Source organism: Stegostoma tigrinum, chromosome 19, assembly GCF_030684315.1.
Source record: "Stegostoma tigrinum isolate sSteTig4 chromosome 19, sSteTig4.hap1, whole genome shotgun sequence".
NCBI classification, from domain to species: Eukaryota; Metazoa; Chordata; class Chondrichthyes; order Orectolobiformes; family Stegostomatidae; genus Stegostoma; species Stegostoma tigrinum.
The window spans coordinates 60,574,655-60,599,138 of record NC_081372.1 but is presented as its reverse complement, the minus strand read 5'-3'; the positions used below and the strand labels follow the sequence as shown (position 1 = coordinate 60,599,138).

At 45.1% G+C, this 24,484-nt stretch overlaps 2 protein-coding genes across 2 annotated transcripts in view; one reads left to right on the top strand and one right to left on the bottom strand.

The window, feature by feature from the left end:
- Positions 1 to 3,357: 3,357 nt before the first annotated feature.
- apcdd1l (adenomatosis polyposis coli down-regulated 1-like) lies at positions 3,358 to 22,917 on the bottom strand. The gene is made up of 4 exons (XM_048526268.2): positions 22,460 to 22,917; positions 15,905 to 16,043; positions 12,254 to 12,773; positions 3,358 to 5,562 (listed from the first exon to the last, which is right to left on the bottom strand). The coding sequence occupies exons 1-4, from the start codon at positions 22,656 to 22,658 to the stop codon at positions 4,792 to 4,794; spliced, it is 1,629 nt and encodes a 542-aa protein (XP_048382225.2). The 5' UTR covers positions 22,659 to 22,917; the 3' UTR covers positions 3,358 to 4,791.
- stx16 (syntaxin 16) overlaps positions 6,671 to 24,484 on the top strand; it is a 108,453-nt gene continuing 90,639 nt past the window's right edge. Inside the window, exon 1 of the mRNA XM_059652889.1 lies at positions 6,671 to 6,691. The gene's annotated coding sequence lies outside the window, so the exon portion shown is untranslated. The remainder of the gene's footprint in view (positions 6,692 to 24,484) is intronic.

The window sequence follows — 24,484 nt, the reverse complement described above, 5'->3', positions numbered from 1 at the left end:
GATACAACAGACAGCAACTTTCTGAAGTAGAATCGCTTTTGTTAACTTTGTTTTCTCTCCACAAATGCTGCCAGACCTGCTGAGTTTCTCCAGCAGATTCTGTTTTTAATAACAGTGTGCCCGTTCACACTCAGGAACTGAAAGGGTCAGCCCAGTATCAAGCACCGTTTCTGACTCTCCACCAGCCATACCAGGGAATGGTTCTGAACACAACAGCAGGTGTGAGAGAAATGGGCTGCTCTCATCTCTGGGTTTAACCTCACTTGGTATTTAAACCAATTCCAATATCACCGTGACCTGCGCTCCCACCTTGCAGCATGAGCAAGATAATCCCAAATTCTTCCACTTGTATCCGAGTTCACACCAAATCTACTTCACCATGAAGGGGGCGCAGAGGGGAGGGAAGCAAGTGTCCATGGGGCAGCAGTACAGCAGCTATCAACTACTTTGGGAGAAAGGGAGATCAATAGAAGCCCCACTGAGGCTGTAGCTGCTTCTAATATTGAACCCTTCATCACAGTGTAGGAGACAGTTTCAGTGCAGGAGACAGTATCAGTGCAGGAGACAGTATCAGTGTGGGTGTCAGTTACAGTGTAGGAGACAGTATCAGTGCAGGACACAGTTACAGTGTGGGTGTCAGTATCAGTGTAGGAGACAGTATCAGTGTAGGAGACAGTTTCAGTGTGGGTGTCAGTATCAGTGTAGGAGGCAGTTACAGTGTAGGAGACAGTATCAGTGTGGGAGACAGTTTCAGTGTGGGTGTCAGTTACAGTGTAGGAGACAGTATCAGTGTGGGTGTCAGTTACAGTGTAGGAGACAGTATCAGTGCAGGACACAGTTACAGTGTGGGTGTCAGTATCAGTGTAGGAGACAGTATCAGTGTAGGAGACAGTTTCAGTGTGGGTGTCAGTATCAGTGTAGGAGGCAGTTACAGTGTAGGAGACAGTATCAGTGTGGGAGACAGTTTCAGTGTGGGTGTCAGTTACAGTGTAGGAGACAGTTACAGTGTGGGTGTCAGTATCAGTGTAGGAGACAGTTTCAGTGCAGGAGACAGTATCAGTGCAGGCGATAGTTTCAGTGTAGGAGACAGTATCAGTGTGGGTGTCAGTTACAGTGTCGGAGACAGTTTCAGTGTAGGAGACAGTTACAGTTTAGGAGACAGTACCAGTGTGGGTGTCAGTTACAGTGTCGGAGACAGTTTCAGTGTAGGAGACAGTTACAGTGTAGGAGCCAGTTTCAGTGTAGGAGACAGAATCAGAGTGGGTGCCAGTTTCAGTGTATGCGACAGTTTCAGTGTGGGCGTCAGTTACAGTGTGGGTGTCAGTTTCAGTGTAGGAGACAGTTACAGTGTAGGAGACAGTTTCAGTGTATGAGACAGTATCAGTGTAGGAGACAGTTTCAGTGTGGGAGACAGTATCAGTATAGGAGACAGTATCAGTGTAGGAGACAGTGTCACTGTGGGAGACAGTTTCAGTGTGGGTGTCAGTATCAGTGTAGGAGGCAGTTACAGTGTAGGAGACAGTATCAGTGTGGGAGACAGTTTCAGTGTGGGTGTCAGTTACAGTGTAGGAGACAGTTACAGTGTAGGAGACAGTTTCAGTGTAGGAGACAGTTACAGTGTGGGTGTCAGTGTCAGTGTAGGAGACAGTATCAGTGTAGGAGACTGTTTTAGTGTAGGAGACACTATCAGTGTAGGAGACAGTACCAGTGTGGGTGTCAGTGTCAGTGTGGGAGTCAGTTACAGTGTAGGAGACATTATCAGTGTAGGAGACAGTACCAGTGTGGGTGTCAGTTACAGTGTAGGAGACAGTATCAGTGTAGGAGACAGTTACAGTGTGGGTGTCAGTATCAGTGTAGGAGACAGTACCAGTGTAGGAGACAGTTTCAGTGTAGGGGGCAGTTTCAGTGTAGGAGACAGTTTCAGTGTAGGAGACAGTTTCAGTGTAGGAGACAGTGACAGTGTAGGAGACAGTTACAGTGTAGGAGACAGTACCAGTGTAGGAGACAGTTACAGTGTAGGAGAGAGTACCAGTGTAGGAGACAGTACTAGTGTAGGAGACAGTTTCAGTGTAGGGGACAGTTTCAGTGTAGGAGTCAGTATCAGTATAGGAGACAGTTTCAGTGTGGGTGTCAGTTACAGTGTAGGAGACAGTATCAGTGTAGGAGACAGTTACAGTGTGGGTGTCAGTATCAGTGTAGGAGACAGTACCAGTGTAGGAGACAGTTTCAGTGTAGGGGACAGTTTCAGTGTAGGAGACAGTTTAAGTGTAGGAGACAGTTACAGTGTAGGAGACAGTTTCAGTGTGGGTGTCAGTTACAGTGTAGGAGACAGTATCAGTGTGGGTGTCAGTTACAGTGTATGAAAGAGTTTCAGTGTATGAGAGAGTTTCAGTGTATGAGAGAGTTTCAGTGTATGAGAGAGATTCAGTGTTCGTGTCAGTTTCAGTGTATGAGAGAGTTTCAGTGTCGGAGAGGGTTTCAGTGTATGAGAGAGATTCAGTGTATGAGAGAGTTTCAGTGTGGGTGTCAGTTACAGTGTATGAGAGAGTTTCAGTGTATAAGAGAGTTACAGTGTATGAGAGAGTTTCAGTGTAGGAGAGAGTTTCAGTGTAGGAGAGAGTTTCAGTGTGGGTGTCAGTTTCAGTGTATGAGAGAGTTTCAGTGTATGAGAGAGATTCAGTGTATGAGAGAGTTTCAGTGTATGAGAGAGATTCAGTGTATGAGAGAGATTCAGTGTATGAGAGTTTCAGTGTGGGTGTCAGTCTCAGTGTGGAGATAATGGGAACTGCAGATGCTGGAGAATCCAAGATAACAAAGTGTGAAGCTGGATGAACACAGCAGGCCAAGCAGCATCTCAGGAGCACCTGTGAGGATCTGATGAAGGGTCTAGGCCCGAAACGTCAGCTTTTGTGCTCCTGAGATGCTGCTTGGCCTGTTGTGTTCATCCAGCTCCACACTTTGTTATCTTGTTTCAGTGTGGGATTCAGTTTCAATTTGTTCTGATGCTTTCTCTCTGACTGTACGGTGTGGAATTAAAAGGTCTGCGACCCAATCAGATTCTGAATTAAAAGTTTATTTGAAGAAATCTTTTTATTATTAGTTATAATGTTGCACCGACAAGTAACAATGGATATTCAAGTTATGCTCCACCCTGATGCAGTAGGTTCACAGAAGCAGATTTGACTGATTGGTGACAGGGAGATATTTTCTCATCCACCTGTTCATTAAGGGTCTTGCTCCCCTCTGAAGCTGCTGGGACTCAAATCTGGCCTCCTCGCTCAGAGATAAGGGCACTACTACTGTGCCACATAAGCACTAAATTGATTTCGTAACATTTTTTGATAACAGAATGGGTAAAAAGCAGGAGGTTGGCTCTCAGTTATGATGCTCACTTAACGTGCTGGTGCCATATGATGTGCTGAATGCCATTTGACATACACCTACAGTTCTGTGAGCAGCTATAGACAGTCAGATGATTGCACCTTGCTACTGACCTGTAGCTGAGCCTTGGGATTTAGTATCAAACAGGTTGCTGTCCAAAATTCTGAGTGAATAAAGGCTCTGAGGTTGTCACCGTAATCTTACCACACCATAGGGCTGTTATATTGTTAGAGACTGAAGATTGGGGGTGGTGTAACCTGACAGCCACCACATCTCAGACGAGGGGGGAGCTTGAGAAGGAGAGTCCTTCATGGTAATGTCTGCTGGCGTGGGGATTGAGCCCATGTAGTTGTCATCCAACTGCTTCGTAAACAAACCATCCAAAGAACTGAGCTAAACTGACCCCCAAAATGGCTCTCTCTGATAACAGGCTCAGTGGTTTCGATACATTATCTGTCCCTATCATTCTCCAGGCATGTCCAGCCACACCATCCTCCTCTGCTGACTCTGCTCCTCCATTGACCGACTCATAGTCACTACCTCCACCTTGTTCACATTCCTAACCACATGACTGCACCGACACAACCCACAGCAATAGCTCTGCTCTGTGCCTACACTAATCCTACTGAAGTACCTTCAAGGATCTATCCCTTACCGCAATTCCACACCACACAATCTTATCTTCCTCACCTGCATGTTGCTCCACCACTGGCATCTTCTGAATACCTGTGCTCAGATGCTTTTAATCCCTGCCAGGCTTTATTATGACCCCAATTTCACCTTCCAGCCACCCACTGTCTAATGGTCAATCCAAACTTTTCCAACCCTCAGCATAAAGCTGAAGCTATACCCGAAAGCCTCTCCCTTACAATGCCTGCCCACCTTCACCACCTTAGCATGACCCGTCTCTGCCAATGTCTCAGCTCCTCCCCTGAGGTGTGCTTCAGTGCTGATCCTGGATTTATGATTGTTGATCCCTTTGGCTTGGCCTGCTCTGACATCAATGCAAGATTCTAGAAAAGTGGAGCCCTAACATTACTACCCTTGTAGCCTTCAATTTCTGACATCAGCCTCATTTTTACAGGAAAGTGCCAAGCAGAGATTAACTGTTCAAATTCAAATCACTTCTAGATTATGTCACTTAGTACTATCTAGCACATACCATTGAACATATCATATCTCCTGTAACATAGAACAGACATCAGTTTAACTGACTGGACTCTTACAAGTTATTTATAAATGGGACCAAGTATAATGTCTCCATCTGCAGAAATTTGCCAGTATTTAATCTTTAGTTTACTCACTGGGAGATTAAAGGCTGAGAAATGTTCGTTCGGAGGGTCAGGTAGATTGTCTGTAGTGGACATCATTCAGAAGAGTCCTCACTTTACGTTGTGTGCCTGAGCTGGTTTAGTTCAGGAACAGGTCTGTGAAAACCAGCAGTAAGGCCAGTCTGGCCTGGTGGGAGCCTTCCCATGCTGTTGTTCCCTGGCTCTTGGTCTCTTTCTGCTGGTGCTGCTTCACTCTCTTGCTGATCCCTACAGCATCCTTGGAGCACTGCAGGAGTGGAGTCTGATAAGAGGTGGCCTGCTTGCTTGGAGCGTCGGGGCTGCTTCCGTCTGTGGGCCTCTGCCCGAGGAGCAGCAGGCGGCGCTGAGATGCCTGGTCCCACTCGATCCTGACCAGCTCGTACTCAGTGTGAGGCAGCCGGATGCCCAGTGCCAGGCAGCCATTGGTGTGGCTGAGGTCCTGCTCCAGGCCTGGCAGCCACGATCCGTCTTGGCCACAGGATCCTGTGGTGGAGGAGTTCAACAGTAGGGCTGTGGTCACATCCAGGGGCGTCACCCACACCTGCCTCGTCGTGAAGACAAAGTTGGTGCCCCCTCTTACCTGTGTGGCAGGGGCACCCTCGCTGTAGCGGCCCCAGGCACGGATCAGAAAGGTGGGCCTCCTGCAGGCTGGGTCAGAGTAGTGTGTGTAGTGGCCATCCCAAGTGTTGCTGCTAGCATGGAACACAAGGTACCTCGTGAGGAAGAGCACAGCAGGACGACATTCACATACCTGGCTTGCCCACTGCCCACCCAGGTGGGTGCCAAGCTCCTGCTGGGTAGGCAGGATGGGTGGGTGATGCTCATCTGCCTGGTAGATGATGCTGCAGGCTGCACATGGGTGCATGTGGTGCTGTGGAGCCAAAAGGTAAGAATCTCTGTCAGTAAACCATGGGCAGAACAAACATTAACTTCATGCTGGGATTTGAAACTGCTCACAATTCATTCTGTCATCTGGCATCTGGGAGATGCTCCCTTTATTTAGTGGAGAGGGGTGGGGCAGGTCATCATCTAGACAACACTGAGAAGGCAAAGGGAGCAGGCAGCCATGGCAATCAATGCCAGGGCTCTGAGAACTGGGTGCAGTAGTTAAGATCAGTGAATGCATCAACAAATCCTGCATCCTCCAAACTGCACCATCTGTATTACTCACTGCTCAGTGCACCACACTCCCATCACTGAGCTACCAACAAGGTGTATTGATCAGGACTTACACCTCACGGTTAGCACTGCTGCTAACAAGCTTCACCCTCCCATCTCTCACACAATTTGCTGAGGATGATGTGCTCCATTACTGTTCTATCCAGCAACAGCCCAGGTGACAAAAGGACCAGGCTGACCTGCCCTCATTTGGGCAAAGTGAACTTGAGTTCCTTCCTCACTGAAGGAGATTCCGTCAGGGGTTGACAGGGTCATCACTGGGACAAATGTTCCTAAACAGAGAAAGAAGGAGCAGGTCTATATGATCCAGCTCTTTAAGTCTGCTTTGATTTGATTCAACCTCAACTCTACATCCTACTCACTGTTTTTGGGGGCAGAGGGGTCCAAAACTAGGGCCAATGAGGTTAGGATGATTACTAGCAAGTCCAGTAAGGAACTAATCAGGAATTTCTTTACATAGGGGATGGCCACAATGTGCGACTCACAACCACATGGAATAATTGAAGTGGACAGTACGGATTGCACTAAAAGGGTAATTGAATAAACGCATGAGGGAGAAAATACTTGCAGCTGGTTGAGAATGAAGGGAAGTGAAGGCAGCTCATATGGTGTGTAAACACTAACAGTTGGGAAATGACAGAGAGCATCAGGCTGCCGGGAAGGTAATTTTTTTTAACCACTTTAAAAAGCTTACGTCGAGTGGGAGCGGTCTTCATTTATTTGGGCAGCGGCTGAACCCGAGACGCTACACGTGTAGTGTCTGCCACCCACCCGCCCTCCTCCTCTAATCAAAATAAAAGACTTGGTGGTGTGTAGATAAGGTAAGGCTTTTTCTATTTCACGTTTCTTTATATATATCGTGTGATTGCCAAGACTCTTTTGGTTCCTTTTTCATTTATCTAAGTTAAGTTTAATAATGTCAGGAGTTCTCACACCTGTGTTGCGCTCCTCTTGCTCAATGTGGGAGCTCAGGGACAGGGCTGATGTCCCTGACTCCTTCACGTGCGGGAAGTGTATCCAGCTGCAGCCCTTGTTAGACCGCATGATGGCTTTGGAGCTGCGGATGGACTCACTTTGGAGCATCCGCGATGCTGAGGGGGCCGTGGATAGCACGTTTAGCAATTTGGTCACACCGCAGATTAGGATCGCTGAGGGAGAAAGGGAATGGGTGACCAAAAGGCAGAGGAAGAGCAGGAAGGCAGTGCAGGTGTCCCCTGCGGTCATCTCCCTCCAAAACAGGTATTCCGTTTTGGATACCGTTGGGGGAGATGGCTCACTAGGGGAAGGCAGCAGTAGCCAGGTTCATGGCACCATAGCTGGGTCTGCTGTACAGAAGGGCGGGAAAAAGAGTGGAAGGGCGATAGTCATTGGGGATTCAATTGTAAGGGGAGTAGATAGGCGGTTCTGTGGTCGAAAACGAGACTCCCGAATGGTATTTTGCCTCCCAGGTGCACGGGTCAGGGATGTCTCCGATCGACTGCAGAACCTTCTGAAGGGGGAGGGCGAACAGCCAGTTGTCGTGGTGAATATAGGCACCAACGATATAGGCAGAAAACGGGATGAGGTCCTACAAGCAGAATTTCGGGAGTTAGGAGCCAAGTTAAAAAGTAGGACCTCAAAGGTAGTAATCTCAGGATTGCTACCAGTGCCACGTGCTAGTCAGTGCAGAAATGAAAGAATAGCCAAGATGAATGCATGGCTTGACAGATGGTGTCGGAGGGAGGGGTTCAGATTTTTGGGACATTGGAACCGGTTCTGGGGGAGGTGGGACTATTACAAATTGGACGGTCTACACCTGAACCGGACTGGAACCAATGTCCTTAGGGGTGCTTTTGCTAATGTTGTGGGGGAGGGTTTAAACTAACGTGCCGGAGGATGGGAACCAAATATTGGACAGAAAAGAGGTAGAAACGAAAGCCTGTAGGGAACTAGATAATGGAGTCAGTGTGACTAAAGGGAATAGTAGTTGGGGAGCAGATGATGAACACAAAGGGACAGGTGGTCTGAGGTGCACTTCTTTTAATGCGAGAAGTGTAGCAGATAAGGCAGATGAGCTTAGGGCTTGGATCGGTACCTGGAGGTATGATGTTATTGCTATTACTGAGACCTGGTTGAGGGAAGGGCATGACTGGCAACTAGTTGTCCCAGGATATCGACGCTTCAGGTGGGATAGAGAGGGAGGTAAAAGGGGTGGAGGAGTTGCAGAAATGGTCAAAGACGATATCACAGCCGCACTGAAGGAGGGCACCATGGAGGACTCAAGCAGTGAGGCAATATGGGTAAAACTCAGAAATAGGAAGGATGCAGTAACAATGCTGGGGCTGTACTACAGGCCTCCCAACTGCAAGCATGAGATAGAGGTACAAATATGTAAACAGATAATGGAAAAGTGTAGAAGAAACAGGGTGTGGTGATGAGAGATTTTAATTTTCCCAACATTGACTGGGATTCACTCAGTGTTAGGGGTCAAGACGGAGCAGAATTTGTAAGGTGTGTCCAGGAGGGTTTTCTCAAGCATTATGTATGCAGTCCAACTCAGGAAAGGGCCATACTGGACCTGGTGCTGGGGAATGAACCCGACCAGGTGGTTGATATTACAGTAGGGGACTACTTTGGAAATAGCGACCACAATTCCGTAAGCTTTACAATACTCATGGACAAGGATAGGAGTGGTCCTAAAGGAAGAGTACTAAACTGGGGGAAGGCTGACTATACCAAGATTTGACAGGATCTGAGGAATGTAGATTGGGAGAAACTGTTTGAAGGTAAATCCACATTTGATAAGTGGGAGGCTTTTAAAGAGAGGTTGATTAGCATGCAGGAGAGACATGTTCCTGTGAAAGTGAGGAATAGAAAAGGCAAGATTAGGGAGCCATGGATGACAGGTGAAATTGTGAGACTAGCCAAGAGAAAAAAGGAAGCATACATGAGGTCTAGGTGACTGAAGACAGATGAAGCTTTGCAAGGAGGGTTTTCTCGAGCAGTACGTATGTAGTCCAACTCGGGAAGGGGCCATACTGGACCTGGTGCTGGGGAATGAACCCGGCCAGGTGGTTGATATTACAGTAGGGGACAGTTGGTAAAATTCTAGAATTCATTGTCAAGGATGAGATTTCTAAATTCCTGGAAGTGCAGGGTCAGATTAAAACAAGTCAGCATGGATTTACTAAGGGGAGGTCATGCCTGACAAACCTGTTATAATTCTTTGAAGAGGTAACAAGTATGTTAGACCAGGGAAACCCAGTAGATGTTATCTATCTAGACTTCCAAAAGGCCTTTGATATAGTGCCTCACGGGAGGCTGCTGAGCAAGGTGGGGGCCCATGGTGTTCTAGGTGAGCTACTGGCTTGGATTGAGGATTGGCTGTCTGACAGAAGGCAGAGAGTTGGGATAAAAGGCTCTTTTTCGGAATGGCAACCGGTGACGAGTGGTGTCCTGCAGGATTCAGTGTTGGGGCCACAGCTGTTCACCTTATATATTAATGCTCTAGATGAAGGGACTGGGGGCATTCTGGCGAAGTTTGCCGATGAATAGAAGATAGGTGGACAGGCAGTTAGTACTGAGGAGGTGGGGAAGCTGCAGAAAGATTTAGACAGTTTAGGAGAGTGGTCCAGGAAATGGCTGATGAAATTCAATGTGAGTAAATGTGAGGTTTTGCACTTTGGAAAAAAGAATACAGGCATGGACTATTTTCTAAACGCTGAGAAAATTCGCAAATCAGAAGTGCAAAGGGATCTGGGAGTGTTAGTCCAGGATCCTCTAAAGGTTAACTTGCAGGTAGAGTCCGTAATTAAGAAAGCGAATATAATGTTGTCGTTTATCTCAAGAGTGTTGGAATATAAAAGCAGCGATGTGCTTCTGAGGCTTTATAAGGCTCTCGTTAGGCCCCATCTAGAATACTGTGTCCAATTTTGGGCCCCACACCTCAGGATGGACATACTAGCCCTGGAGCGTGTCCTGCGGAGATTCACATGGATGATCCCTGGAATGGTAGGTTTAACGTATGATGAACGGCTAAGGATCCTGGGATTGTACTCATTAGAGTTTAGAAGGTTGAGGGGAGATCTAATAGAAACTTACAAGATAATGTATGGTTTAGAAGGGGTGGATGCTAGGAAGTTGTTTCCATTAGGCGGGGAGACTAGGACGCGTGGGCACAGCCTTAAAATTAGAGGGGGTAAATTTAAAACTGAAATGAGATGACATTTCTTCAGCCAGAGAATGGTGGGCTTGTGGAATTCATTGCCGCAGAGTGCAGTGGAGGCCGGGACGTTGGATGCCTTCAAGGCAGAGATCGACAAATTCTTGATCTCAGAAGGAATCAAGGGCTATGGGGAGAGTGCAGGGAAGTGGAGTTGAAATGCCCATCAGCCATGATTTAAATGGTTGACGGGCCAAATGGCCTTACTTCCACTCCTATGTCTTATGGTCTTATGGTCTTAAGAATATCGGGAATGTAGAGTGAATTTGAAATGAGGGATTAAGAGGGCTAAGAGAGGACATGAGATATTGTAGGCAAATATGGTTAAGTAAAATCCCAAAGCCTTTTATTCATAAATAAAGAGGATAACTAGAGAAAGGATTGGCCCACTTAAGGACAAAGAAAGAAAGTTATGCGCTGATTCAGAGAAAATGGGTGACATTCTTAACGAGTACTTTGCATCGGTATTCACCAAGAAGAGGGACATGACGGATGTTGAGGTTAGGGATAGATGTTTGCTTACTCTAGGTCAAGTTGACATAAGGAAGGAGGAAGTGTTAGGTATCCTAAGAGACATTAAGGTGGACAAGTCACCAGGTCCAGATGGGATCTATCCCAGGTTACTGAGGGAAGCGTGAGAAGAAATAGCTGGGGCCTTAACAGACATCTTTGCAGCCTCCTTAGACATGAGTGAGGTCCCAGAGGACTGGAGACTTGCGAATGTAATCCCCTTGTTTAAGAAGGGCAGCAAGGATAATCCAGGTAATTATTGACCGGTGAGCCTGATGTCTGTGGTAGGGAAGCTATTGGAGAAGATAGGATCTATTCCCATTTGGAAGAAAAAGGGCTTATCAGCGATAGGCAACATGTTTTGTGCAGGGAAGGTCATGTCTTACCAGCTTAATAGAATTCTTTGAGGACGTGACAAAGTTGATTGATGAGGGAAAGGCTGTAGATGTCATATACATGGACTTCAGTAAGGCGTTTGATAAGGTTCCCCATGGCAGGCTGATGGAGAAAGTGAAGTTACATGGGGTCCAGGGTGTGCTAGCTAGATGGATAAAAAACTGGCTAGGAAACAGGAGACTGAGGGTAGTAGTAGAAGGGAGTTTCTCAAATTGGAGACCTGTGACCAGTGGGTTCCACAGGGATCTGTGCTGGGACCACTGATGTTTGTGATATCTGTAAATAATCTGAAGGAAGGTGTAGGTGGTCTGATCAGCAAGTTTTCTGATAACACTAAGATTGGTGGAGTAGCTGATAGTGAAGGGGACTGTCAGAGATAACAACAGAAAATAGATAGACTGGAGAGTTGGGCAAATAAATGGCAGATGGAGTTCAATCCGGGCAAATGAGAAGTGATGCATTTTGGAAGATCAAATTCAAGGGTGAACTACACAGTAAATGGAAAAGTCCTAGGGAAAATGGGTGAACAGAGAGATCTGGGTGTTCAGGTCCATTGTTCCCTGAAGGTGGCAATGCAGGTCAATAGGGTGGTCAAAAAGGCATATGGCATGTTTTCCTTCATTGGGCGGGGTATTGAGTACAAGAGTTGGCAGGTCATGTTGCAGTTGTATAGGACTTTGGTTCAGCCACATTTGGAGTACTGTGTACAGTTCTGGTCGCCACATTACCAAAAGGATGTGGATGCTTTGGAGAGGGTGCAGAGGAGGCTCACCAGGATGTTGCCTGGTATGGAGGGTGTTAGCTATGAAGAGAGGTTGAGTAGATTAGGATTATTTTCATTAGAAAGATGGAGATTGAGGGGGAGACCTGATTGAGGTCTACAAAATCATGAGGGGTATAGACAGGGTGGATAGCAAAAAGCTTTTTCCCAGAATGGGGACTCAATTACTAGGGGTCATGAGTTCAAAGTGAGAGGAGGAAAGTTTAAGGGAGATATGCGTGGAAAGTTCTTTACACAGAGGGTAGTGGGTGCCTGTAATGTGTTGCCAGCGGAGGTGGTAGACGCAGACGCGTTAGCGTCTTTTAAGATATATTTGGACAGGTACATGGATGGGCAGGGAACAAATGGACACAGACCGTTAGAAAATAGATGTCAGGTTAGACAGAGGATCTTGATCGACGCAGGCTTGGAGGGCCAAAGGGCCTGTTCCTGTGCTGTAGGTTTCTTTGTTCTTTGAATGGCCTGTTTCTATCTAATTGAAGTTCATGCACTTACCAAAGCTGCCTGCAGAGGGCGCTGGTAGCCAATGGGCCGATGATGGGTTCTCTGAGCCCAGCTGGTGTGAATGTCTCCCAGGAAGAGCTCCTTGACCAGCTGCCAGTGGACCTGCTTCTCCACCCGCACAAGGCTCAGCTCATGCATAGCAAACCCAAGACCAGCCGTGCAGTCCCAGCCACTCCTGGCATTCAGGATTTCATGGGTTGTTTGCAGTGACCAGGCTCTCCCAAAACAGTCTGGGCAACTGCATGAGCTGTTCATCTTGTCTAAGGTGGATGCCATTGCTTGCTCACTGTGGAAGGTCACGGTCACTTGGTGCAGCTGGTAATCGGCGTTGGTGGCTCCGTGGGTCACCCAGGAGGCCTGGCGCAGTTGGATCCTGCCTTTGATCACCAGGGTGTAGCCGGGTCTTGTGCACTGATGGTCGGTGTAATAGAACTGATAGGCTTTAAATGTCCCGTTTGGGTGGAACATGTAGGATCTAGTGATGAATTCAGGCCCAGCACGCACTTCACACCTGCCAGAGGGAGAATGCAAAGAATTACGAGCCTGAGGCCTAATCCACACAAAGTTCTCTTCAGCCATTTCCCCAGCGCTTGCTGACTCACACTGCTCCCTAACCCAACAACATTGTCATTTTCAAATACCTCAATGGTCTTCACCTCTCGCTCTCTGATTGTTATCACCTCTAGCTTTCCCAATTCTCATCTCTTGAGAAGGCTGCATTTTCACAACAGCCTTGTCTTCAGTTGCCTGAGCCCTGGGGTCTGGAAATGCTTCCCCAAACCTCTTGGCCTATCTTTCTCTCTGTCAGAAACAGCTCACCTTAAATGATTTAGTGTTAGACCTTTTCCAATGACCATACTGCCCCTGGATTAGGTAGCTGATTGCGTAATGCTGATGTCACAAGACCAATCATACAGAAGCCCAGGCTGATTGGGGCATGAATTTGAATCCACCATGGCTGATAAAAAAAATTGGATTCTCAAAATAAAAATCTGCCGCTAAAATCTAATTTAATGGTAACCACAACTGCAAAAACTCATCAGGTTCACAATGTCCTCGTGGGAAGGAAATCTGCCATCTCTCTCTGGTCTGGCCTAGAAATGGCTCCAGAGTGACAGTGATGTGGCTGCCTTTGGGAAATAAATGCTGGCTGAGCCACTGATCCCCTCATCCCATGAATGAATATTTAAAAATCCACTTCATTAATGGTGCTATATAAATGTAAGTCTCTGCTATATGTGGAGAAGGAGCATTCCATTTCTCTGTTACCATAAAGCCGCAATCCTTGCTTACAGCCTAGAATGTGAGATATTATTTTCCATGGCCCTGTTCTAGAGCTACTGAATCTTTTGATAGCAGGTGGCCTCTCATCCCTGAGTCCTTCTTGATCATAAGCAGAGAGTGAGTGCTGGAAATTAATTAGTGATTAGCACAGACCTCACAGTTTGTCCCAACATATCGCTGTTTCAATGTGGAGCAGTTGTTCTAATCCTAACTTGTTCCCCTTTTGCATCCTCCGTCTTTTCTATATTCCAAGAGGGATGGGGTATAAAAGTAGAGTAGTCTTGCTACAACTCTACAGAACATTGGTGGGATAACTCCTGGAGTACTGGATGTATTTGTGTCAGAAATAGTTCACAGCAAGTTCACTCAGCCACTTTCTCGGGGGAAGAGGCTGCTTTCTGGGGAAAGGTTGAGCAGGTTCGGACCAATAGACGTCAAGGTTTAGAAAAATGAAAGAGGATTTCATTGAAATAATTAAGATCCGGAGGGGCCTTGATGGGGTAGATTGTGAGAAGATGTTTCTCTCATGCGCGAATAGAAACACAGGAGTAGGCCATTTAGCTATTTGAGCCTGGTCCACCAATCGATATGATCAAGCTCAATCATCCAACTCAGTCTTTGTTCTTGCTTTCTCCCCAAACCCTTTAATACCTTTAGCTTTAAAAATTATATCTAACTCCTTCTTGAAAAAAATCAATGTTTTGGCCTTAACCACTTTCTGTAGTAGAGAATTCCACAGGCTCACCGTTCTCTGGGTGAGGAAATTTCTCCTGATCTAAATCTTAAACCTGTGACCCCTGGTTCCCCAGTCATTGGGAACATCCTTCCTGTGTTTACCCTGTCTAGTTCCATTCGAATTTTATAGGTTTTGCTGAAAGCACCCCACCACACCCATACTTCTAAATTGCAGTGAATATAATTCCAACTGATCCATTCCCTCTTCCTACCTCAGTCCTGCAATCCCAGGAATCAGTCTCCCTGTCCCACACTCTCCCTGTCCCAAACTCTCCCTGTCCCAAACTCTCCCTGTCCCAAACTCTCCCTGTCCCATAGTCTCCCTGTCCCATAGTCTCCCTGTCCCATAGTCTCCCTGTCCCATAGTCTCCCTGTCCCATTCTCTCCCTGTCCCATTCTCTCCCTGTCTCACATTCTCCCTGTCCCACTCTGTCCATGTCCCACTCTGTCCATGTCCCACTCTGTCCATGTCCCACTCTCTCCCTGTCCCACTCTCTCCCTGTCCCACAGTCTCCCTGTCCCACAGTCTCCCTGTCCCATTCTCTCCCTGTCTCACACTGTCCCTGTCCCACACTGTCCATGTCCCACACTCCTCCTGTCCCACTCTCTCTCTGTCTCACACTCTCACTCTCTCACACTCTCCCTGTCTCACACTCTCCCTGTCCCACACACATATTCTCCCTGTCTCACACTCTCACTGTCTGACACTCATATTCTCTGCCTGACACTTCCCCTGTCTCAAACTCTCACTCTCCCTGTCCCACACTCATATTCTCTCTGTCTCACACTCTCCCTAACTCACTTTCTTCTTGTCTCACACTGTCCATGTCCCACCCTCTCCTGTCTCCCACTCTCCCTGCCTCATACTCTCCCTGTCCCAAATGCCACATTCTCAGTTTTTCACACATGGCATCGCACTGTCTTAAACATCACTACATAACACTGTATGTCTCTTAGATAGCACATTCAATATGCCACATATTTACGATGAAATTACAGTGGGGTACATTCCTGCCCAGCTGTAGGCAACTACAGTGTGTCTGGCTACAAGTATGTTCAGAGGCAAATCATTTTGAAAATGTTTGTGCTATATGGCAAAAATGGAGCTTGAAAGCAGATTATATCAGATTTTTATTACGCAAGGTCAACCTTACATTGCAACATGTGTTTGTATCATTGAGTCCCTCTGTATAGTCAGCCTGGAGGGATTCATAGAATCATAGAATCCCTACAATGTGGAAGCAGGTCATTTGGTCCATCAAGTCCACATTAACCGTCTGAAGAGTATCCCATCCAGACCCAGACCCTGCTTCCCTATTCCTGTAACCCTGTATTGCCCATGGCTATTCCACCTAGCCTGTCCCTGAACGCTACGGGCAATTTAGCATGGCCAATCCACCGGCACATCGTTGGACTGTGGGAAGAAACTAGAGCACCCGGAGGAAACCCACGCAGACACAGGGAGAATGTGCAAACTCCACACAGACAGTTGCCCGAGGCTGGAGTCGATCCCGGGTCCCTGGTGCTGTGAGGCTGCAGTGCTAACCACTGAGCCACCGTGCTACCCATTCAGTCCTGTTTCCATTCCTCACTCTCCCTCTCACTCAGCATTGTTTTTCTTACCCTGTCGAGATCCAATGGCCCTCCAGCCTGGGTGTAATGTCAGCTGTAATCCTGGCTCCATCTTGTATCTGTTGCAGTTGATGTTGGCACAGAGTCTTCCAGTGCAGTCTGGCTGCCTCAGTCCTGAGTCTGAGCAGGCCTGGAAACAAAGAAAAGAGAGACCTTTTTGGCCAAAGGTGTGGAACTCCCTCCCTAACAGCACTGTGAGTGTACCTACACTCTCTGATTTATTTTTCATGACAGTTCACCATTACCTTCTCCAGGGCATCTAGCAATACCCACAACTCACATACAAATACAATGAAGCTTTCTGGTTCAGCTTGAAAATGATCACTCAGTTGTGGTTCATTGGGCAGCATTCTTGCCTCTGGAGCTAAACCATTGTTGAATCAGGTCCCACATCAGAGATCTGAACACATCCAAAGTAGGTAAAGATAAATGAATTGGATGGGCATGTTGGCAGATGAAGGATATGGTGAGAAAATGGGAAGTTGTCCATTTTAGCAGGAGAAATAAGCAAGCAGAGAAATATTTAAATGGAGAATCCCCATGGCATGCTATTGTGCAAAGGGAGCTGGGTATGCAGGTACAACAATTAACTCTGATGGTCAATGGAATGTTGACCTTTATTGCAAGAGGGATGGAGTATAAAAGGGAAGTATTACTACATCGGTGTAGAGCAATGATGAGACTGCGGCTGGAATACTGTGTACAGCTTTGATCTCTTAACTTAAGGAGGGATAGCCTCATATTGGAAGCAGTTCAGAGAAGGTTCACTCTCCTAATTCCTGGACTTTCTGAGGAGAGGGAGGATAGGTTAGGGTATTGATTTTAGAGATGATCATATTGAAATATGTAAGGTTCCAGAGGGACCTTGATAAGCTAAATGGGGGAATTCTGTCATTTAAGACAGTGAGGAGGAGATACAGAGGCTGATGAGTGTTTGGAATTCCCTTCTCCAGATTGGCCTGGCCCATTGAATCTATTCCAGGGTGAATTAGACAAATTTGTGATCTATAAGAGAGTCAAGGGTTATTGGGAGTAAAGGCAGCCATATATAGTTTAAGCCACAATCAGATCACTCATGATCTTATGAGGCCTTCTGTTGTTGACTTGCTGTCTTATTCTTAACTCTGAGTTTACAAGTGTAATTCATCAGAGTTTGGCTCTGCTGGCTAACACAACAATTTAATAAAACTTAATAACACATTTACAGAACACAATACACAGTCCTTACTTGTCCATCTCCCTGACTCAACTACTGGGCAAGTCACCTCGTGCAGATTTCCCACTCCATCACTGGTTGGCCACACAACTCCTCCCTCAGTGCTCGACCTTAAAAGGACCAACAACTACAACAAGTGAACAAGAAGAACTGGTGTGGGGATGATGTTTGTCACAGCCCTGCCCTCATCTGCTGACTATCCACTGCCTCACTTCTGTAAAATCCTGAGTGGTGTTTCCCATATCATTCAATGCACCAAGCCAAATGCCAACAGATATTTAAGGCAAAAATAGCAGAAGATGCTGGGATTTGATCTCCTGAACTGTGGCTGAGCTCAGCTGCAGCTCACTATCCTGGGACTTAGGAAGTGCAATCAGCTTCAGTTCATAAACTATGATCAGATGAAGTGGTGATGTATCTATCGAGACCTTTAAGCTTTCACTCTCTATGACTTCTTCTGTCTCTTCACGCATTCTTTCTGTCTCCCTTTCTCTATGTCTTTCTCACTGTCTCTCTCTCTCTGTCTCTCCCTGTGACCCTGTTGCACTCAGGCTCTATGCCTGATGTGCAAAGTGTATTGTAAATTTGAAAAGCATGATAATTGTGTGTGATACACGGGGACGGAATTACAGAATTGTTCTAATGCAGGAGGAGGCCATTTGACCCACTGTGTCTGCAACAGCTCTCTGAGCATTTTCACTTAGCGACAATCTCTTTTCCCCTTAATCATGAATGTTGTTTCTATTTAATAGTCATTCGGTACTCTCTTGAATGCCTGTATTAAACCTGCTTTCACACATTTCTAGGCAGCACATTCCATACTCTAATAGCTCACTGTGTGAAAAATATTTTTATCATCTCACATTTGTTTCTTTTGCAAAAGGCTTTTAATCTGTGCCCTCTGGTTCTTGATTCTTTTCTGAACCTACTCTGTCCCAGGCGCCTCATGTTTTGAAAGCTTCTATCAAATCTCTTCTTGGCCTTCTCCTCTCCAAGAAAAACAGTTCCAAATTCTCTAATCTTTCCTTGTAGTTGTGACGTTTCATCCCTGGAAACATTCTTATAAACCCCTTCTGCATGCTCTCTAACGCATTCACATTATCCTATAATGAACCACACAAAATACTCCAGTTGCAACCTAACTAGTGTCCTATACAGGCTCAGCATAACTTCCTTGCTAACATACCTTGTGCCCCCATTAATAGAGCGAAGTGCACTGTATAGAGTCATCGGGTCATACAGCACAGAAACAGACCCTTTGGTCTGACTAGTCCATGCTGACCATGTTCCCAAATTAAAGTAGTCCCACCTGCCTGCACTTGGCCCATATCCCTCCAAGCCATTCCTGAACCATTCATGAGTTTATCCAAATGTCTTTTAAAATGTTGTAACTATCTGCATCCATCACTTTCTCTGGCAGTTCATTCCACACACAAACCACTCTCCGTGTAAAACAGTAGCCACTCGTGTTTTTTTAAAATCCTCATCTTAAAAATATGGCCCCTAGTTTTGAGCTCCCCCACCCTAGGAAAAAGATCCTTGACATTAACTTTATCTATGTCCCTCATGATTTTATAAACCTCAATAAGGTCGCCCCTCGACCTCCTACACTCCAGTGAACTAAATCGAAGTCTTCCCACTCTACTTTCATATCTGAAAGCCTCCATTCTCCATTACATCCTGGGCAATTTTCTTCTGAAGCCCCTTCATTTAGTAATATCTTTCCTGTAACTGGGTGACCAAAACTGCATACAGTATTCCAGAAGTGGCCTCACCAACGTCCTGTACAACCTCAGCATGACACTTCAATTCAACATATTACAAACTATTCATATTGGATCTTATTAATGGTTGTTGTCAATTGAGTTTTCGGTGTTGGGACAGGCTGGGAAGCAGACAAGGTGGGTGGCATGGTGGCTCAGTGCTTGGCACTGCTACCTCATAGTGCCAGGGACCCAGGTTCAATTCCACCCTCAGGCTACTATCTGTGTGGAGTTTGCACAGTCTGTCTGTGTGGGTTTCTTTCCATGATCTAAAGATGTGCAGGCTAGATGGATTGGCCATGCTAAATTGCCCAAGTGTTCAGGTATGCAGAGATTACAGGGATGGGTCTGGGTGGGATGCTCTGAATGTCAGTGTGGACTTGTTGGGCTGAAGGCCCTATTCCCACACTGTAGGGATTCTACGATTCAACTCCTATACTCAAAGGTCTGAGCAACAAAGGCAGAGCATGCTAACTGCCTTTTTAATCACTCTGTCTATGTGTGACGCAAACCTCAAAGAATTATGTACCTGAACCGTTAGGTCTCTCTGTTCTACAATACTGCCCAGGGTCCCACAATTAATTATATAAGTCCTGTCCTTGTTTGTTTTACCAAAATGCAATGCCTCACATTTATCCAAATTAAACTCCATGTGCCACTCCTCAGCCCATTGACCCTATTGATCAAGATCTGTTTGTAATCTCTGATAACATTCTTCACCGTCCACTACATGACCAATTTTGGTGTCATCCGCAAACTTACTAAACACGCCACCTATATGTCGTGTGATTTCTGACTTCGTCACCTCAGTCCAAATCCGGCACCTTGCACAATATGGCTACCATCGACACCACCAATCGCCGGCTCAAAGTGGAGAGGATCTCCAAGAAGATTGCGCATATCAACACAGACATCAAGTTTCTACAGAACTGCAAGAAAGTACAAAACATCCCAAAAGGACTACAGATCACGAATCCACTCAAGTTGATTGATTAACGGTCTAACAGCATCTTATGTTTATTTAATATGTCCTCATGAATGGTGCGACCCTTTGATGTTTTACTTATAAATTCTATGTCTGATGCCACCTCTCTCATTAACACCTGAAGAAAGAACAAGGTTCAAAAAGCTTGTATGTTCAAACAAACCTGTTAGACTATAACATGGTATCGTGTGACTTCTGACCTTGTCCACCACAGTCCAACGCTGGCACCTCCACATCCTATATTCTCAACCAAATTATTCATATAAATGTCAAACAAAAGTGGACCTAGTGCTGAACCCTGTGGAACATCACTGGTCACAGGCCTCCAGTATGTAAAACAACGCTCCATCACCACCCTCTGTCTCCTACCAAAAAAAACAATTTTGTATCCAATTGACAAGCTCACCCTGAATCCCATGTGACCTAACTTTACTAATTAATCTACTAAGCAGAACCTTATCAAAGGCATTACTAAAATCTAAGTAAGAAAACATCTACTGCTGTGCCCTCATCAATCTTTTTGGTTACTTCATCAAAAAACTCAATCAAGTTTGTGAGACAGGATTTTCCTTGTACAAAATCATGCTGACTATCCCTAATCAATCCTTGCTTTTCCACAGATGTAAATCTTATCTTTCAGAATCACCTCCAACAACTTACCCACCACAAATGTCAGACCCACAGGTCTATAGTTCCAGGCTTCTCCTTACAGATTTTCTTAAACAATGGCACAACATTAACCCACCCTTCAGGCCTCCAGTACTTCACATATATTTGTAGATGATACAAATATTTCTGCTCAGGGCCCCACAATTACCTCCCTAATTTCCCACAATGTCCTGGGACACGTTGGATCAGGTCCTGGAGATTTAAGCTACCGGTATATTTTCTAGGATTTCTGAATGTGAACTGTTTTCAAAATATCAATATTCATTTCCCTGAGTTCTCTAGCCTCTGTTTTTTCCTAAAAGTAAAAACTGATGGGAAATTTCATTTAATATCTCCTCCATCTCCTAAGGTTCAACACAAATCTTTATTGACTTTTGATGGGTCCTACTTTCTCTAGTTGGGGTCTTGATCCTAACGTATTTTAGATTACCTTGTATGCCAAGATTATCTCGTACCCCCTCTTTACATTCCTGATTTCCTTCTTAAGAATTCCCTACACTCTTCACACTCTTCAAGAGATTCAGTTGATCCCAGTTGTCTATATCTAATATGGGGTGGCACAGTGGCTCAGTGGTTAGCACTGCTGCCTCACAGCACTAGGGACCCAGGTTTGGTTCCACCCTCAGGCAACTGTCTGTGTGGAGTTTATACATTTGCCCCATGTCTGTGTGGGTTTCCTCCCACAGTCCAAATATGTGCAGGTTAGGTGGATTTGCCATGCTAAATTGCCCATAGTGTCTAAAGTGGGAAATGCAGGTGTGAGATAGGGTAGGGGGTGGGTTTGGGTGGATGCTGTTCAGAGGGGTGGTGTGGATTTGATGGGCTGAATGGTTTGCTGTGGGGATTCTATGATATGATTCTTTTCTTTTTTTGATTAGAACCTCAATATTTTTATTCATCTATTGTTCCGTATTCTTACTAGCCTTACCTTTCATTCTAACAGAAGCATAATACCTCTGAACTCTCATTATCATCCTTTAGAAGTCCACCTACTTGTCAGTCATCCATTTACCATCAAACTCCAATTAACTTTAGAAAGTTCTTGCTTCCTATTCTTAAAATTTCCCTTAATTCAATTAAGAACTTTAACTTTTATGGAAAACTTATCCTTTTCCTTAACTATTAAAAACTAATATAATTATGATCATTATAGTCCCAGAGTGTTTCCCTACAGTCACTTGCCCTGCCTTATCTAACAAGAGAAGGTCAGGATTCACTCCTTCTCCAGTGGAAATATTTACATATTGATGAGGAAAATTTTCCTGAACACATTTAGCAAATTTTCCACCATCCAAACCTTTAATACTGTGGCAGTTCCAGTCACTGTTTTGATAATTAAATTCCCCTACTACTACAACATTATTAATCTTACATATATTTGAGATCTTTTTACATATTTGTTTCTGAGTTTCCCTTTGACATTTGGGTGATCTATAGCACAATCCCATCAAGGTGATCATCCCATTCTTACTTCCAATTTCAACATACATATTTTCACTAAATAATCCCTCAGAAGTATCATCCCTAATTACAGTAGCGATGTTTTCCTTAATCAAAAATGTTACTCCCCTTCCTCTCTTGCCTCTCTTTCTATCCTTCCCATAAAACCTAAACCCTAAAACACTAAGCTGCCAGTTTTGTCCTTTCCTCAAACTTTTATAACAGCTCTCTCCACCTGTCCTGCCAACTTCAATAAAAAAATTGAATTTTATTTCATCTTCTGTAGCTTTCAAGTTGAAATGTTTGTCATGAACTTCTACACATTTTATAAGTAAAGAATATTTTTGGATAAAGAAAATCTCTTTCTGAGTGTCTCCTTTCCCCTCTATCATGCTTTAATTATCCCACCCACCCACCCCGTTCCTGTGTCTCTCTGTTTTATATCCAAAATGCAGCAGCAGTCAGTGACTCACCAGGCAACATCATTAAGGTCCACAAATTCAGGTTTATCTTTAAAAACCCCACCAAGAACATGTTGCGAGTTCTTGCAGTGAAAAATCTTAAGTCTGTAGAAATCCCAGCAAAAAGAACCAGACTTTTTTGAAGAAGGGTCCCGACCCAAAACATCAAACTTTCCTGCTCCTCTGATGCTGCTTGGCCTGCTGTGTTCATCCAGCTTCACACCGTGTTATCTCAGATTCTCCAGCATCGGCAGTTTCTACTGTCTCTGTAACAGATTCAGATCACAGTGCGCAGCCAAGCAGAGAGAATGTCTTTTTTCCCCCACGAAGACAATGTTTAACAGTGAAGCTGACGACAGTATTAACTTCCCTGCATTAGCTTGTCACCAAATCCACAAGACGTTGACAATGCAGAGAATATCTGCAGGAATGTTCTTTTTTCAGAATGATAGTCATTTTAAATATCTCTGCCTGGGTTGTTAAAGTAGGAGTGGAGGAATTGAATGCCTGTTCATGAATGTACATTCAAACTGAGGGGAGGGGCAGAGACATCTGCTGCTTGTCACTCCCATTGCCAGTCAGAGCAGTCCCCCTCTCCACTCAAAATGGGTCAATGCCATTGGTTTTTGCAACTGCAGTAAATATCAGATGCCAACGTTTGTTTGTCCTGATACGCATAGACTGTACAGAACAGTTTTAGTACCTGTGAACGTAGGTAAAGAATTTTTACGAATAACTGAAGTATATTTTTACAATAAAAGCAGCCTGTACTCTTTGTATACCAGTTTGTACCATTTCAGAATTTAATTATACGCATCTGTGTGCATTACCATCTCCCTTCAGATGATGTGTAATGGGAAGGAGGTTGGCCAGGTAGGCCTCAGAATATGTTCTGCGGAAGGGTCACCTGGCCCAAAACATTAATTCTGATTTCTCTCCACAGATGCTGTCAGACCTGCTGAGATTTTCCAGCAACTTCTGTTTTTGTTTCTTACAGAATATGAGATTCCTGGCTGGGGAGTTAATCTGGTCCAACCAGGGAGCCCTGGCTGACAGATATAAGCAAGAGTGTCAGGGGTTCTGCTCACTCTGGGAGCTGGCTCTGAGCTAGCTGGGTCAGTGTGTCACGTACTATGCACTATTGAAGGGAGACATGGCGACAGGTTACCGGTCTTTGTGAAGTTATTTCACCTACCACTGTTAGCTGTATCTTTAGCCCATCTAGGCCCTGCCTCATGGAATTCCATCTGGAACTTTCAAACCTTGGTCCATTTTTCAAAAAGGAGGATGACAGAATGTTATTTACTGAATAAGTCATTCTTTCATCTTTTTGAACAGTCTTCAGTTTACAATGAGTCTCCTTATTAATTTAATACTTAACATTTTTAAGAAAGAAAGTGACTCAAGTCACTTCACAGAAACACAACACAGTTACCAAGACAAAGAAGGAGGCCTGCTCAAAGACCTAGCGGGGAAAACGTACATTTTTAAGAAGCCCTTGGAGGAAGTGAGGGTGACGGAAGTAAAGTTGTCCAGAATTGTCCTGCACTCTTCAGGAATGAAATATGAATTATTGTTGTGAGCAACCCAGGAGAACCCAGAAGGTCATTAAAAAAATACTGCTTTCAAATCGAATTCTTCAAGCATTTTTCTTTACCTGTTGTGAAAGTATTTGAGATAGAGAAAAGGTTAGCTGACTTAGCAAGTTAGATCCAGAATTGGGTCAGTGATAGGAGACAAAGGATGGTAGTAGCTGGTTGTTTATGAGACTGGAGACCGGTGTGCAGTGGCCTACCACATGGATCAGTATTTGGTATTGTGATATTCTGAATAATGATGCAGATGAGAACGTGGAAGGATGATGAGTAAGTCTGCAGCTGACATTAAGATTAGCTGGATGGATGACAGTGAGGAAGAAGGTCTTGGGTTATGGGGGCATATAAATAGACTGGTTAAGTGAGACTGGTGGCAAATGAAATTTAACCCTGATAAGTGTGAGATGATGCAGTTTGAAGAAGTAATAAGCCAAAGGAGTAC